Source organism: Gekko japonicus, unplaced genomic scaffold (genome assembly GCF_001447785.1).
Source record: "Gekko japonicus isolate JY-2015 unplaced genomic scaffold, Gekko_japonicus_V1.1 scaffold1213, whole genome shotgun sequence".
Classification (NCBI taxonomy): Eukaryota; Metazoa; Chordata; class Lepidosauria; order Squamata; family Gekkonidae; genus Gekko; species Gekko japonicus.
Window position 1 is genome coordinate 262981 of NW_015164709.1, and position 14365 is coordinate 277345.

The window sequence follows — 14365 nt, forward strand, 5'->3', positions numbered from 1 at the left end:
CCCCCCCCGCCAGCCTTGGCGCGGCGGACCAGTGGTGCGCTCGCGCTGGACTCCTCATGCCTCAGGAATGCGGCGAGGTATGCGCGACTTTCCAAGCAGGCGCGAGCCGTCGTCTTCGCTCGCCCTGCTGGAGAGGACGGGAGAGAGAGGAGCGCATAGATCATCCCGTGGCAGCCGTCCACCTTTCCTGCCGCCATTTCGTAACCGCTTACGAGAGACGAGTCGCGAGTTGGGAACAGCCCTCTATTAAGTAGCGGCTTGCGGAGAGGCTCTTCCCACTTGGAGAAGGCACGGCTTCTCTGACGGACGAGACCCCTCGCAGCGGCTGCGGCCTCGCCCTTACCCAAGGTGTCCTGTGGCTGGGGCTCCTGCGCCACCTTCCGCCTGCCTGACTCGCCCGGCGCCTGCTGCGCGGTACCGTCGGAGCGGCCATCTCCATCCCCGCCCAGCCGCCCCCCGCCCAATGAAAGGTCTGTGAGCGCGGCGCAGAGGGAATCCCCGCTGGTCTGCAGGCGCATCTTCTGAGGGGAGCGGCGGTGGCTGTGCGTGCGGGAGAGGGAGAGTGTGGAGGATGTGAGCGCTTAGCCTTCCGAAGAGAAGTCCTGTACGTTAGACGGGTGCTTGCTTGTCGGTTTCCCATCGCCGGGAAACCGACAAGCAACGGGGGATTTGGGGGGTGGCGGATGCAATGCGAAAAGGTGGTGCTTTTTCTTTCGCTGTGTGGCATTAGAAGGTTTCTTATCAGATCGACCTTCTACAGGTTCTTGCAATGAAATCCTTTGTCGCAGAAACGTCTGCACAGAATTTGTTTCCCAGACTGCCAAATTTCCTGTGATATTTTCCAGAATCTTAGACAGAGGCTCTTTTAAAAAAGTGACCACAACTCATGGCGGAGTTCCTTCAAACGTGACTTTTTTTGTTCCTATGACGGTAAGCGGCTGGTATAGATCATGACTTCCACCTCCCAACTGCCAGGAATATCCTTTATTACTTTTGGACGCTTTCCCCCGTCTCCAACCCTCTATCCCTTCTCTCCTGTACAGCAGCGCCTTACATGTAAGTTTCTCCTGTTTCCAGTGGTTCGTTGCTGCGGGAAGTGCTCCCATTTCCCCATTCATAGCGTTTTGACTTGTGGTTTGCGCTGGAGTGAAAAACCCAGTTATTTTATCATAGCGGCTTAGCACGCGAGACGTCTCTCTCTCTCTCTCTCTCCCCCCCCCCCCATTAGAAATTATTTTCTTCTTGGAGTGAAGACGTCTGAAGTTCTTTTGTCTGGGTGACATCCCAGAACTAGTAGAACAGATGTTCCGCCGAGCCGGATAAAGGAAACGTGGCTTAGGTCACACATTCGTTAGGCTTTGTGGCTGTTGGCTTTCAGAACAGTCGCGATTGAAAGACTGAAGGTGTTCGTGCGCTCTTTGCTAGGCGATCCAATAGACGTTTTGCCACGTTTTTAAAGATTTGGGACGGGGGTGGTGAGACTCGGACGGATTCCGGAAAAGCAATCGTTGCGCCCTCGATCTCCCGTTTCCCCGGTTGTACCGCTCAATCCCCACTATTTGGCGCGCAGCCGCATTTTGACCCGCATCTCCCTCCCCCCCCCCATTTCCCCCGGGTCTTCTTGATCCTTATTTTTTAGGATCAAGAACACGCAGGGGGAATGGGGTGGGGGAGAAACCGGGGTAACGGGAGACCGAGGGCACAACAACTGCTTTTGCGGAATCGGTCCGGGATGTTGAGAGTAGCAGGGAGGAAACCCCCCGAAATATTCTTATTGTTGGCTTTACCGATTCGTCTCTTTGCTGCTCAAAAGGTGGCGCTCTAAGATAAGACAAAACACTCAGAACAGAAGCTTTGCAGTCAGTGCCCGTTTTAAAAGCCGAACGTGCAGAAGTGACCGTCCTTTCCTTGTTGGGGCCACGCGAGTGATAAAGGCTGAAAAGAGAGCGCAGGTGTGACTGAAGGTGGGGGGACGAGGAATCATTGCTAAAGTGGTCGGTTGCCGATGTGATATCAGTGCAATAATTCCTGTGCAGTACTTTTCACAGAAAGTTTGTGTTTGGGTGTCAGGCAGTTGGAAGTGCATCTCATTAAATAGCAATTAAAACAACGAGAGTGCGTGCTTGCACTTCTCAGGCCCAGTGCCAGCCCTTGACTATGATCCCGGAAGATGCTGTCACATCTTATCAGTTTTGTATGGTGATTAAACTGCCTCTGTTTTTTTAAAATTCTCATTGGGTAGGTCAGGAGCATTTTCCCACTGAGCCTAATGATTTATGAAAACTGTCCTGCTCCCTGCGGTTTAGTCCCTGCAGACAGCTGATGATTAACAGTACAATGCTAAACAGAGCTATACCATTCTAAAGCCATTGAAACCAATGGGTTTAGAAAGGAGTAACTGTGTTTAGGATGGGATTGCACTGAGGGTCTGCTTTTTGTTTTTTCTGTTTGCTTTATCAGTCATAGTGCTACTAGCAGATACACATAGCAGCCACTTCTTTCATGATGCAGTTTAATTTCGCTTTTCCTAATTAGGGCAATTTAATAACTTGGGGCTAGGGACTTTGCTACCATTTGGATTTTGGCTGCTGCAAACTCAAGGGTCATCAGGCTAATACTTTGACATCCACAGGCAATTCTTGTTCAGTTTAATGGTTTTGTGGGAGACTAATGAACTCTTAGAATTCAAAGAAGTTTGGATCAAGGATAAGTTAAAGGATCTAGCCAGTGGTCCAGACTTCAAGCACAATAATAGCCCGGTTTTCTTAATAGATTTCTCAGATATAAATCTGATATCAATGAGATTGACTCCTAAATAAATGTGCATTGCTTTGCAGCATGAATGGTTAGTGGTTAAGCATGACTAAATTGTTGCTTATTTTGTTTTTATTTATTTAGTGTATTTATGAACGGCCAGTCTTTCTGAGATTAAGGTGGAGTCTTTGCTAGATTGTGAACAGATAAGCTTTTTTAAATTATAAAATTCACTGATATTTACTTTCTGAGCCACAAGGCATATTTTCTGTCACCACTTCCTTTTAATATGTGTCATGTAGGGACTGTTAGACGGCAGGGGCAGAAAAGGAATCGGGGACAGAAATTTCTATAGCAGGCTGCACATAAGCTGAACAGCACACTTTTCTTAATGCAGAATGTAGGTTACACTAGAGCAGAGTTCTAAATTCTGTAATGTGTGTATATTATGCCAATTAACCATATTTTCATGCAGATGTTTATTTTGGATGCTTATGGTTTTGCCAGATGGGGAGTAGGACATGGAATGGTGCTTTGAGCCATACAAATCCTTCTTTCTTCCCATTTCCCAACCCCCCTTTAGGAGATTTTCCATTGGCCGTGCACTTTCTATGTCTATCTTTGCAGCCTCAAGGACCAAAAAACATTGCTTTTTCAAAACTGAAATCCCAGATGCAAAATTTTGTGACCAGCACTAAATTCCATCAGTTTCTTGTGCTTGCTTGGAATGTCCACAGACACTGCCCTAGCAATGAGTAGTGTGTATGAATTTTTTCAGAACGGTTTGAAAGACTTCTGATTAGTCAACACTAGGTTTGGAGCCAAGGACCCGTATTTCCAGATTGATGACCCTTGACGTCTTCTTTTGCCTACTTCCACCCTGAGATTTAGAGCTGTTCTCCATCCCTCTGTGCATGAACTAAACGATCTGGCTGCATCAGGGGCTACCAGACATAGGCATCAGATTTCAGTGGTATGTTACATCCCCTTGTGTATGATCTGTTTCAGACTTAAAAAAACCCAAAGCTCTAGGAGCTGCATATTTGTAGGCAGAGTGTTTTTATTACAGTTTCCAGCTACCCTGAGATTTCTAAAGTGAACCTGAACTAATTGTTCTAGCAGTTGTGAAAAAGGAAGTAAATGAAACCCCAGCTGAAAGAGGCATTTGAGTTGATTTCCTGCAAAGAAGAGGAGAAGGAGAGAAGGGACTTCTGAATTAGTTGTCATTGGAGCTCACTGGTGGCTCTTGTTTCCTCAGGGTGGGAAGGAGAATAAAATTCAGTCTTCCTGCAGTGGGTGTATATACGTGAAAGTCAGAAACACAGTTTTAAACATGCTTTGAATGGGAGGAGGGGGTTCGTGATTGTTGTCAGGCAGGAAGGTGGATTCACAAATCCATTTATTTTTAAAAATATTATTTATCTACACCCTTCCTTTCTCCTTGGTGGGGACCCAAAGCAGGTTACATTGTTCTCCTTTCCTCCAGTTTATCTTCACAGAATTAAAGGAAGGTAAGGCTTGAGAGTATGTGACTGGCCAAAGGTCTCCCAGCAAGTTTCCATGGCCCAGTGGGCATTTGAATGCGGGTCTCCCAGATACTAGTTTGATACTTTAACCACTACTCTGGCTGGCTGTTTTATATTGCAAACTAACTTCTTATAATAGCATATACATGTTCATTATTCATTTTTAACCATGATTTGTTTCTCTCAGCCATTTCAACATTTGTGTCTCCTGTGAAATTATCAGAAGCCTCTATTTAATCTTCTGCCCTTTTTTCTCTCTGTAAGCTTTGTATATAATTTGGGAATAACTTCCCATTCCTTTCCTTTAATGTTATCTTTGGTCACTAGTAACTGGTGTCCTATGTTAGAGGGCAGAAAGTGGCGGCACTGTGTTTTGGTTTTTTTTAACAATGGGTTCTGGATCAGTAACTGTGATCTGTAAAGGCTCGGAGTGGTACATGGAGAAAGAGGGGAATGCTGCAAGTTTAGCAAAGAAAAAGGGAGTGAAACAGCAGCAGCATATGTTGTGCCTCTCTGATGCTGGCTTGGCTTTACTAGGGATATTCCCCATTAAATGGCTGAGGGGACACACTGCCCCTTAAAGGAAAAATACCAAGGCAAAAGGGCACTTTATTTACTTCTATGGTTGGACCCTGTAGCTGGAAACCAACACATTCATTCTCTGTTCTTCTCTTGTCCATCTCTGCACACTTCTAAGAAGTTAATGTTTAAAAGACCATGTGCACATGTGCACACACAGACTAGTTCAGGGGTGTCAAACATGTGGCCCGGGGGCCGGTTTAGGCCCCTGGAGGGCTTCAATCAGGCCTGTAGTGGAATTGGCTGTCTTCTACTTTCTCTTCCAGTTCTGCTGCTGCTGCGTCATTGTAGGTTTGCAGCTTACAGATACACACCTGAACAGCATATTCAAGATTGCAACAGCACAGACATTTTGATGCAATAATCCAGAGCAAGAGGTGTCAGTTATCAGACACTGTTAAATAAACAAAATATTGCAAAAGTGCTAATGGTTTAAGCATGTTTTTATTTTAAGTTAAAAAAACCCTTTGTATTTGTGTCCTTTATAAAGTTTATATGTCCACTACCTGGCATTACATTTTATGACACACATGGCCTGGCCCAACAAGGTCTTATTAATGTCAGATCCGGCCCTCATAACAAATGAGTTTGACACCCCTGCACTAGTTGATACTGGTATTTGAATGTATCATAGGATTTAATTAATAAAATTATTGAAAAGAGGATACATTGACTAGCTACTGTAGCCAGATGAAACTGATAAAATGTGGGATTAGATGGACCACTGGCCTGTTGCACAGGCTCTTATGTTCCTAAGAAACTTGTAGCATTGTTATGGGGAGGGGAATTCCTTTTTCTGAAATTTGCTTTTTTGACGTAGCTTTTGATTCCTTCTATGATCCCCCCCTCTTTTGAAAGAAGGATTTCTCTCTCATTCCTCTTTGATGAGAAATCTATACACCCTTTAATAATGTCAGCCCTTGCAGTTGTTTTATGTTACACACCACAGGGTGGTGCTGTAGCAAGGGGATGGGAAGGTTTGGGAAGACCCTGGCTTCCTCTGAGCATCCACAGAATGAAGTCCTGCAGAACCTCCCTTCCTGCCCCTCATCGTTTTGAATTTTGATTTGAGCAAAATGAAGTTGGTTCAGAAACTGGCTTCAAATTTCTAAAAAGAGGAAAAGACACAGATCATTCACTTTTAGGAAGAAAATGGGTAAAAAGCAATTAAGACAATGTCTTTTAACAACACTAGAAACTTGCTTTATATATGCAAGGCAATTTTTTATGCTCCTGGAGAAAAGGTATGTGTGGAAGGTTGTTTGGTAACATTTAAAATAGGAAAATGCATAACCTATGGTAACAATGGCATTAAGGAAGGCAAGATTCCCAACAACTAATAATTAAAGCACTTTAAAATGCACACACGATTTTGCCCAAATTGTTTAAGGTTAGGTTTTAAAGGTTCCTCAATTTGTGATGGGGAAAAAAGGGCACTGCAAAAACAACATCATGGTTGACAATAGTTATTTGTTCACAGACACGTCTGTCCTGTTACTCTGTAAAGGCAGCTCTGAGTATTAGAGCCGGGGGGGGGGGTGTCTAACTTCATCCTGTGGATTTTGTGTATCTTGGAGGAAGGGTGGGTTTGGGGAAACAAAATGACCAGAGCCTGCCTTTCTCTAGTGGTACAGGACTCCCTTTCCTCTCCACCCAGGTTTTGATTCTCTTCCACCCCTTTTTTCTTTTAATTGCCATAGATCATTCATGTGGTTGTGATCCAAACGGACAAAAATGAAGACCAGGCTCTCTGCAGCAGTAATTGCTGCTCTGTGCACAGCTCTTCTCCTCTGCTCAATAGAGGCTGAAGGTAAACCATTTATTCCTTTACGCCTTGAAAGTGATGGTGCAGAATTAGTGCAATGCAAAACCAAACAATTTCTCCCTGAGTGTAATTGTTTTGCCTTATTCCTCTTTCTGCCTTCTCTTCCTTTCTGTGTTTTGTTTATTTCAGAAAGCCAGCTGCATAGCAAGACAGCTGTAGCTGTGCCCTCTCTCCTTCCTCTTCTCTGGTGTCTTTCTGGTGTGCTGTCCACACTGTGTGTTCCTTGCAAACGGGAGCTGGGCTGTGCACTTCTGTGTATGCTCTCTCTCTCTTTCTCTCCCCCCCACCCCAGACTGAGTGCTCAGGGAGCAAGAAGATGCCTGTGCAAACTTGAAATCTCTTGTTTATAAGTAGGAGAAACCCTGCAGCATTTGCACACACCCTCCTGGTGCTTAATTGCTTTGTTTTGTACAATGAACACATAATAGACATACAAGTGTGAGTGTGTTTTGTTTTTAAAAACATAAAATAAACGTATCCAACAGTATCCTGCTGTATATGTGTTTTGTTTGGCATGAGGGTGGTAGTGGTAGCCTTTCTGACGAGTCAGTTATGAGGAACAAGGGAAAGGGCAATTGATAGCTGCTGTTTAGGCAGAGAGAACAGGGCCCTGGGGATTGAAGTCTCAACAGTCTACGATTTTGTTTGGAATATTTGAGACAGAAGAGAGAAAATTCAAGTTTAGTTTCCTCTTTTTCCACAGGGGCCACTAGTATCTTCTTCAGTCTTGGAGTAGTAAATCTTGTATTTGCATGTTTCAGCACATTTTTGGAAGGGACACTCTCCCTGATGTTGTATATTGATGTAAGAAGTGTCTAGGAGAGCATCAGGTATCCACGTATCTATTTAAATTTGGACTGTAGGTTTTTTCCTTGTGTTATGTGTGCAGCTGTGTTCAAGAGACAGGATGCTGAAATTGTGATGTTAGTTTGTGACTCATGTTGTTTTGAGGATCACTCTGCGCTGCCATATATTTCCTATGGTGAAATTCCCTCTGAGATTCCCACATTTGGATGCATCTTTTTCTAACATGGTCCAGATTACAATTTGCTATTTTATGGAGTCTTTTTTCTCTGCATGCCATGGCCCCTGTCTGAACCAGAGCTCTGTTACAGTACTTGAGAACTGAGTTCTCACTGGGGAGCTTGCAGGTGAAGCTTGACTGGAAGTCCCCCTAGCAGATGTGTGTAAAATATAACAGATAATTAGGCCCTTTGTTACCAGACAGGAGAATGTTCCATGAACTGTCCTTGTCATTGATTGCAACCTGTTGAAGAGGGTTTCTGGAAACAGATACTATGTATACCCCTCAACATTAATGGCATGTTTTTTTTTTTCTGTCAGAAACCTGGTCATTCAAACAAAGCACACTGACACACAGCATGTCAGTTTACACCTCAGGTCAGTTCATTTGTCCATTGAGGACAGAGAACTTTTGAAAGCTCAGGAGAAGGCTAACTGAAATGGAACCTACATAAGCAAACCTTTGTTTCTGTATATGACTATTTTCCCGTGTTCTGGAAGGTCCATGGGTAAAGTTTCAACAGTACACAAGATCCGGGAAAGGTTTTAGGGTAAATAGTATCCATGCATTGTACTTGTGAATCCAGTACACAATGCAATGCAAATGCTCTGTGCTGAGTGCATGTTTCAAGACATCCCTTTGTCCCTTGAAGCGTCATTGACACCTTTAGCCAGATTCATTTCCCTTCTGTGGGGAAAGATGGCAGTCAAGTTAAGCCATTTCCTCTGTGAGTCTGTTCCTGGAGATACTCCTGGAGACTCAGGCTCCATAGCAGTGTTCTGGCTACAGATGAAGAGACAAAGTAAAGAATAAACACTCTTGTGGACACAGCGGCATGGACTGGACACAACATTCCAGAATGCAAATGAATGTGTGCAGCTTGGGAGAACTGTATACTACACGGATGATTTTGTGTCAAGTATGTATGTGGGTAATATTTCTTTGTTTATTGTATAAGCTGCGTGTAAGGTTTTGGAAATCTGTTCAAGAGAATGCTGCGATTTAACTGAATGTGTGGAAACACAAACCAAAATTCCAGTCCACATATGACCTCAAATGTCTGACCTATTATTACTTTTGGTTATAACTCAAGGCCACAGTTCTCATAGCACTAACCATAGAATAGTCTCAAAGTCAGCTAGAATGCTCCAGAGGGTTTTTTCTTTTTCGGTATCTAGAGTGCCACTTCTTAGAGCTTTTCACCTTCTAGCTGGCTCCTGTTTTCATTACAGGCTGCAAAGGAACACCATAGATATTTTGAAATTTCACCCTCTGTTTTATCCACACTACATACATAATCATTTCTTCTCCAAGGGAACTTTGGAAATGGCAATCCTATGAATTGCTAGTACATTCTCAGCATCCTCATTAAACCTACCATTCCTAGGATTCTTTAGGGAAACTAGTCTCGGAGAGTAGCCATGTAAATCTGCAGTACAACAACTAGATTTGAGTCCACTAGCCCCTTAAAAACCAGGAAGATTTTTGGGGTATAGGCTTTTGCGAGTTAAAGCTCCTTTAATCAGATACAAGTTGGAATGGATATCTCCGAATCTCAGAAGTCTCCATTCCAACTCATATCCGATGAAGGGAGTATTGACTCTCAAAAGGTTATACCCCCAAAATCTTGTTGGTCTCTAAGGTGCTACTAGACTCAAATTTAGGGAAACTGTGACCATTAATCTGGTATAATACCATTAAGATACATATAATGTAAGTATACTTCTAGAAATCTGAAGGATTGTAATTTATTTTAAAAGAGATTGGAACACAAATTTATTTGATTAATTCTACCCTGTAGTTGAAATGCTTAATATCCCAATATCTGTATCAATAGGACTTTGGTTTAAGACTGCCAGGTACTGTGGGAAGCTGGTGTCTGTTTGAGTGTTTTAGAAGAGGTTCTGGGGTTTTTATTCAGTCTGGGTTTCTGTAGCTGTACACACCACCAATTGCTCCTATATAGCAATCCTTTGCAGGTGACACAGTCCTGAAGTACCAGTGGAGTTCCCCTACCACAAAGAGTTTCTCTGTTCACTTCAGTGGAGGGAAAAGCTTCACATGGGTAAAAGGGTTGGCTTCAGCAGAATTATCTCCTTCACTGAAGCGAATGCAGAAGGTTTCACATGCAGGAGTTCCGAGTATAGTGCACACGGGACTATGAGAAGTGTACCACAATTTAGCAGTGAGTGTAAACGCAGTCCTAAAAATCATGTTTCATGGGTTGAATCCTCTGCATTCTTTCCACTAGTGCACAAAGGCTCCACTTTTGGGGTTCACAGGTGACTGCTAGAGGAAGGGAAAGGTGGAAAAGATGTCCCCTTTCAACAGCAATTCAGCTAACAACACTCCCCTGGTACTGGACAGGATCAAACTCTATGTAGTCTGTGAAAGTAGTGGAGACTGCTTTTAATTACTCAGTCAAAATGTGAGATGGTGTGTTATTAAATACATGGTAAACAACCCCTTCACTTTTTATTTAAATATTAAGATGGGCTAGGATTAAAATAACATAATGAGCATAATCTGTACCTTTGTTCCATGTGCTCCCCTGAGAGGTGGCCCTCTGCAGTGAAGTGTGTACCTCTGGTACTAGGAACTTACTTTGGGGCTCCTTGAAAAGCATTGGTCTTGCACAAGTGGAAGTGCCTTGCTTGAGAGGAAACATGCTCTGCAGGGGAGGACAGCCTCTCTAAATGGCCATAACAGGCACACAGAGAACAAAGGTATAGGATCTGAGTCACTGTATTTCTTGTGCTTGATAGATTTAGCTCAGTGGTCTTTATAGATTCTGTTCCTGTCTCATCTGATAGTTGACACTTTACCAATGGAATTGTGTGACCCACAAAACTGCTGTTGTATTTTCATTTATTTTATTGAATTGATAATCAAGTTAATATCACAAATCTGAAGCATAAAAAGACTGTGGTCCTCATCTTAACTGGTCAGGATATGTTTAATGTGCAAACAGCCACATGAACTGGCTACATATCATTTATATTCATTTTAGTGGGAGAGGGAACATTAGGGGTATACAACTGGGTATTGCTGACTCAATAAAATCTCCAATATATCAAGTATTGGATCTAATTAGTAATATCTGATACCATGAAAGGCACTCTTGATATTTCTCATTCCAATATTTCACTTCCAATAAATATTAGATATTGGGTCCGGAGGCCTTTCTTGTGTTCTGCAGATGGCACATAGTTTAAAGTTCCAAGGGTCACTGTTTTGATGGGTCGTGGCTCAGATCTTTTGCCCCCAAAATAATGGCCCTTCAAAGTTTCTTGGGGGTATTTTTTTGTATTTTTCATATTTGCATGTGTGTGTGCACCTGGAAGTCATGGTGTCCTCTGGTGACCAAGGATATTCAAAGAGGTGGCTGAATAAAGCCTGCCCCCGCCTCTCACCTCTGGTATTTCAAGGAGGTCTCCCATTCAAATACTTTCCAGAGTTGACTCTGCTTAGCTTCCAAGACCTGACGAGACTGGCCTTGCCTGAGCTATCCAAGCCTGGGTATCCTTCAAAGTTTAAAGGCCTGATGTACCATGGACAATCTGGGATATTCTTTCTCTCCCTTTCCACTTCTGTTGCCTGCAGACACTTTAAAATTTATGTTTTAATTTTGGAAGGGGCATCATTATCACTTTCACTCAGTTTTGGGAGTATTGATATTGTTCCAATATTAATTAAAATGGGACTTTTCCTGACCAATTTCCAATACAATGTCAATTCTTATATTGCATGAAAACAATAATCATGCCCTTCCCAGCTTTCTGATACAGAATTAAAATCTTTGTTTTTGTTAACTTAGGGTGGAATGCAACCATGCATCAAATGGAATGAGTTCATGGAAAGGCTATTTGCACCCTCTGCATCATACTCTTAAGGGTTGATAGGGCTTTAGGAATGACATGCTATAAAAGAGTGAAGCAAGAAGCAAGACTTGGCCGATATCACCCCTGGGAAGGAGAAGGAGATAAAGTTCCTCTCCACAAACTTGCTCTGTATGCGATTGGTTGGCTCCAGCCCTTTCTCAACATTCTTACTCTTGGGTTGCACTACAGCAGTCTAAATGGAATTGGCCAGTTAAGAACATTTGTAGACTGAAGAAACTTTCTAAGGGCTCCTTCTTTTGATATAAGAAGAATGTGTATAAACCTATTAGCATTTTCCCCCTTTCAACAGCAGACCACTATATAATATCAGAAAATGCTTTGGAACTTTCTCTGAGCTTCCAAAGTGGTGTTCTGTGATTCATAGGAGACTGCTGTTGGAGAAATACAAGCCCAAAGTCCCCTTGGGCTTATGAAACATGGTTCTTTGGATGCTGGCCACAGGATCGAAGTCTGCCTTTTGTGGCAAACCAGTAACCTCTGGATCCTTTGTCAAATCTGAAGGTTGAAAAGTGTTTATCTTTTGTCTTAAAAATATCCAGTCACTCACATTTACCATCCTCAAATGCATTGTCTATTGGCTTCGATGGGAGTATGGGAGTTAAAAGTGACTTTCATGCTATGTTTTTAAAACTGCCAAGTGCCATGTCTGAGTCATCATAAAGTGGATTAAAGTCCTTTAAGATGTTAAAGACTTTTCCTCACAGTTAGTTTTTTCAGTTTATCTGGAATCCAGCCATTTGGAAATCAACAAGGTGGGCTGCTGCTGTCCTCCAGCAGTTACAGCCTAAGACCTCTGCTGCTTCAGGTCAATTTACCTTCAAGGTTGGTGGTGCTCTTTTTTTCCCATGTACTGCTTAATTATTATTTTTTTAAAAAGAGCATGCTCAGGTCAGTTGTCTCTGCCTTTGCATTAAATTTGTCCTGAGCCATTGCTTTGGAAACAATATTTTATAATGGTATTCTTTTAAATGCTAGTGTGCTCTGTTATTAACATCTGTTGTATGATTTTGATAGTATAATCTGCTTCCATTTTGTCTGCAAAATTGTAATTTCTATAAACAGAATGAGGAGTCAGTTATGCATGCAGATTAATATTCTAATCTCACTGCCTGTGTATGGACAGTAGGGAAAAAATAACATTTATACTAGCACTAGTATACCCATTCTAGCAATAGCACAAAGCCATATTATTCTATTTTCATTGGAAATGGCCATGCATTTAAACACATTTAACATTTATTGAAGTTCTCAAGTCTCATGTTTAAACATATACAAAAGTAAAGTATAATTAAGTATATAACTAATAATCTTAAGAAGAGAATCACTTACATTGCACACTGCTGCAGAGCCAGTTGATTTAACAAGGAGTGCAAGATGGATATCTCCCATATTATTTACATTAACTGTAGAACCTATAGCTAATGTAATTAGATAGCACTAGGATATCAAAGATATTTGAATTGGACAAAAGCAATATAAAATTGGGTCATATGCAAAAACAGTGAACTGAACTACAGCAGTGTAGGTGATGAGTGTATTACCTCTCTAGACATAGTAAACAGTTTGCTCTTGTATGTTGTCGAAATTGTGTCAAACAGGACACAGTATCTTATTCCAAAGCACTGAAAGGCTGGCAAACACATCCAATTACCATGTCAGATTACACAGGGAAGCCATTGAAATTCATAAACTTAAACACAATTTCCTTAAACTTCATAAACTTATCTCATAAACTTAAACACAAGGAAAGAAGAGAGTATAAAAATAAATAGGGCATGGTTTCCTATCCTGAAAAACACAAAATGCTTTACATCTTACAATAGCACTACAGATAAGATTAGAATTTCAACAGCCAATCCATATACAAAAGAACCTCCTCAGGAAAGCTCGTCCATTAGCTTTTCACAGCCTGGGGAACTCAGCCCTACCCCAGCTTCTTGAGTAGATATAAATTACCTGCTTATAGGGCTGCCAAACCGTGGTGGGGGATCCGTGCATTGTCACAGGATCCCTGCCGTGGGGGGACAGTGATACGCGTTGCACCGGCGTCGCCAGGATGTGACGCTACACGTCGCTCTGGCAACGGGGCTGTTTGGAGTCCCGTTGCCAGAGCGACGCGTAGCGTCACATCCTGGTGACGCCAGTGCAACGCGTATCGCTGTCCCCCTGCGGCAGGGATCCTGTGACGACGCACGGATCCCCCGCCGCAGCTTGGCAGCCCTACCTGCTTACCATTTCCCCCCCTTTCTTCTCACCTTGAAACAGAGAGTACTCCATCTTTCTGTGTTATACCTTTGAGGATGCCAGTCATAGCTGCTGGCGAAACATCAGGTCCTACAATGGCAAGACCACGGCCATACAGCCCGGAAAATCTACAACAACTAAAGTTTGCTCTTTGATTTCTCAAGAGGTTCAATTTTATGTTAATTGTATTTTTGAAAAGTACAATAAATTGGAACCAACCATGGAGCTGGATTCAAAGATACTCTTTTGTTAACGTAAGGGGGTCCTTCTGCTCATAGAAGGTGTCTTTTGTGAACAGAAGGGGACACTTAAACCTAACACCACTATTTAGATGCAATCCTAAAATCGCAATCCTGTGCACACCCCCATCAAACTTAGGACTGACTTATGAATAAACATGCTTGAGATGATGATGTAAATTAAGCAAAAATGGGCATCTTCCAAGAAAACCACAAGATATGGCTCATACGCAATGCTTGCCAAACAATATGAAATATTAAAGAGAGTATGG

General features: G+C 42.6%; 1 protein-coding gene across 1 annotated transcript in view; it reads left to right on the forward strand.

Moving 5' to 3' along the window:
- Positions 1 to 262: 262 nt before the first annotated feature.
- COL12A1 (collagen, type XII, alpha 1) overlaps positions 263 to 14365 on the forward strand; it is a 237313-nt gene continuing 223210 nt past the window's right edge. Inside the window, 2 exon segments of the mRNA XM_015409542.1 lie at positions 263 to 470; positions 6560 to 6669. Of these exon segments, the coding sequence (XP_015265028.1) occupies positions 6594 to 6669 (76 nt within the window). The 5' untranslated portion in view covers positions 263 to 470; positions 6560 to 6593.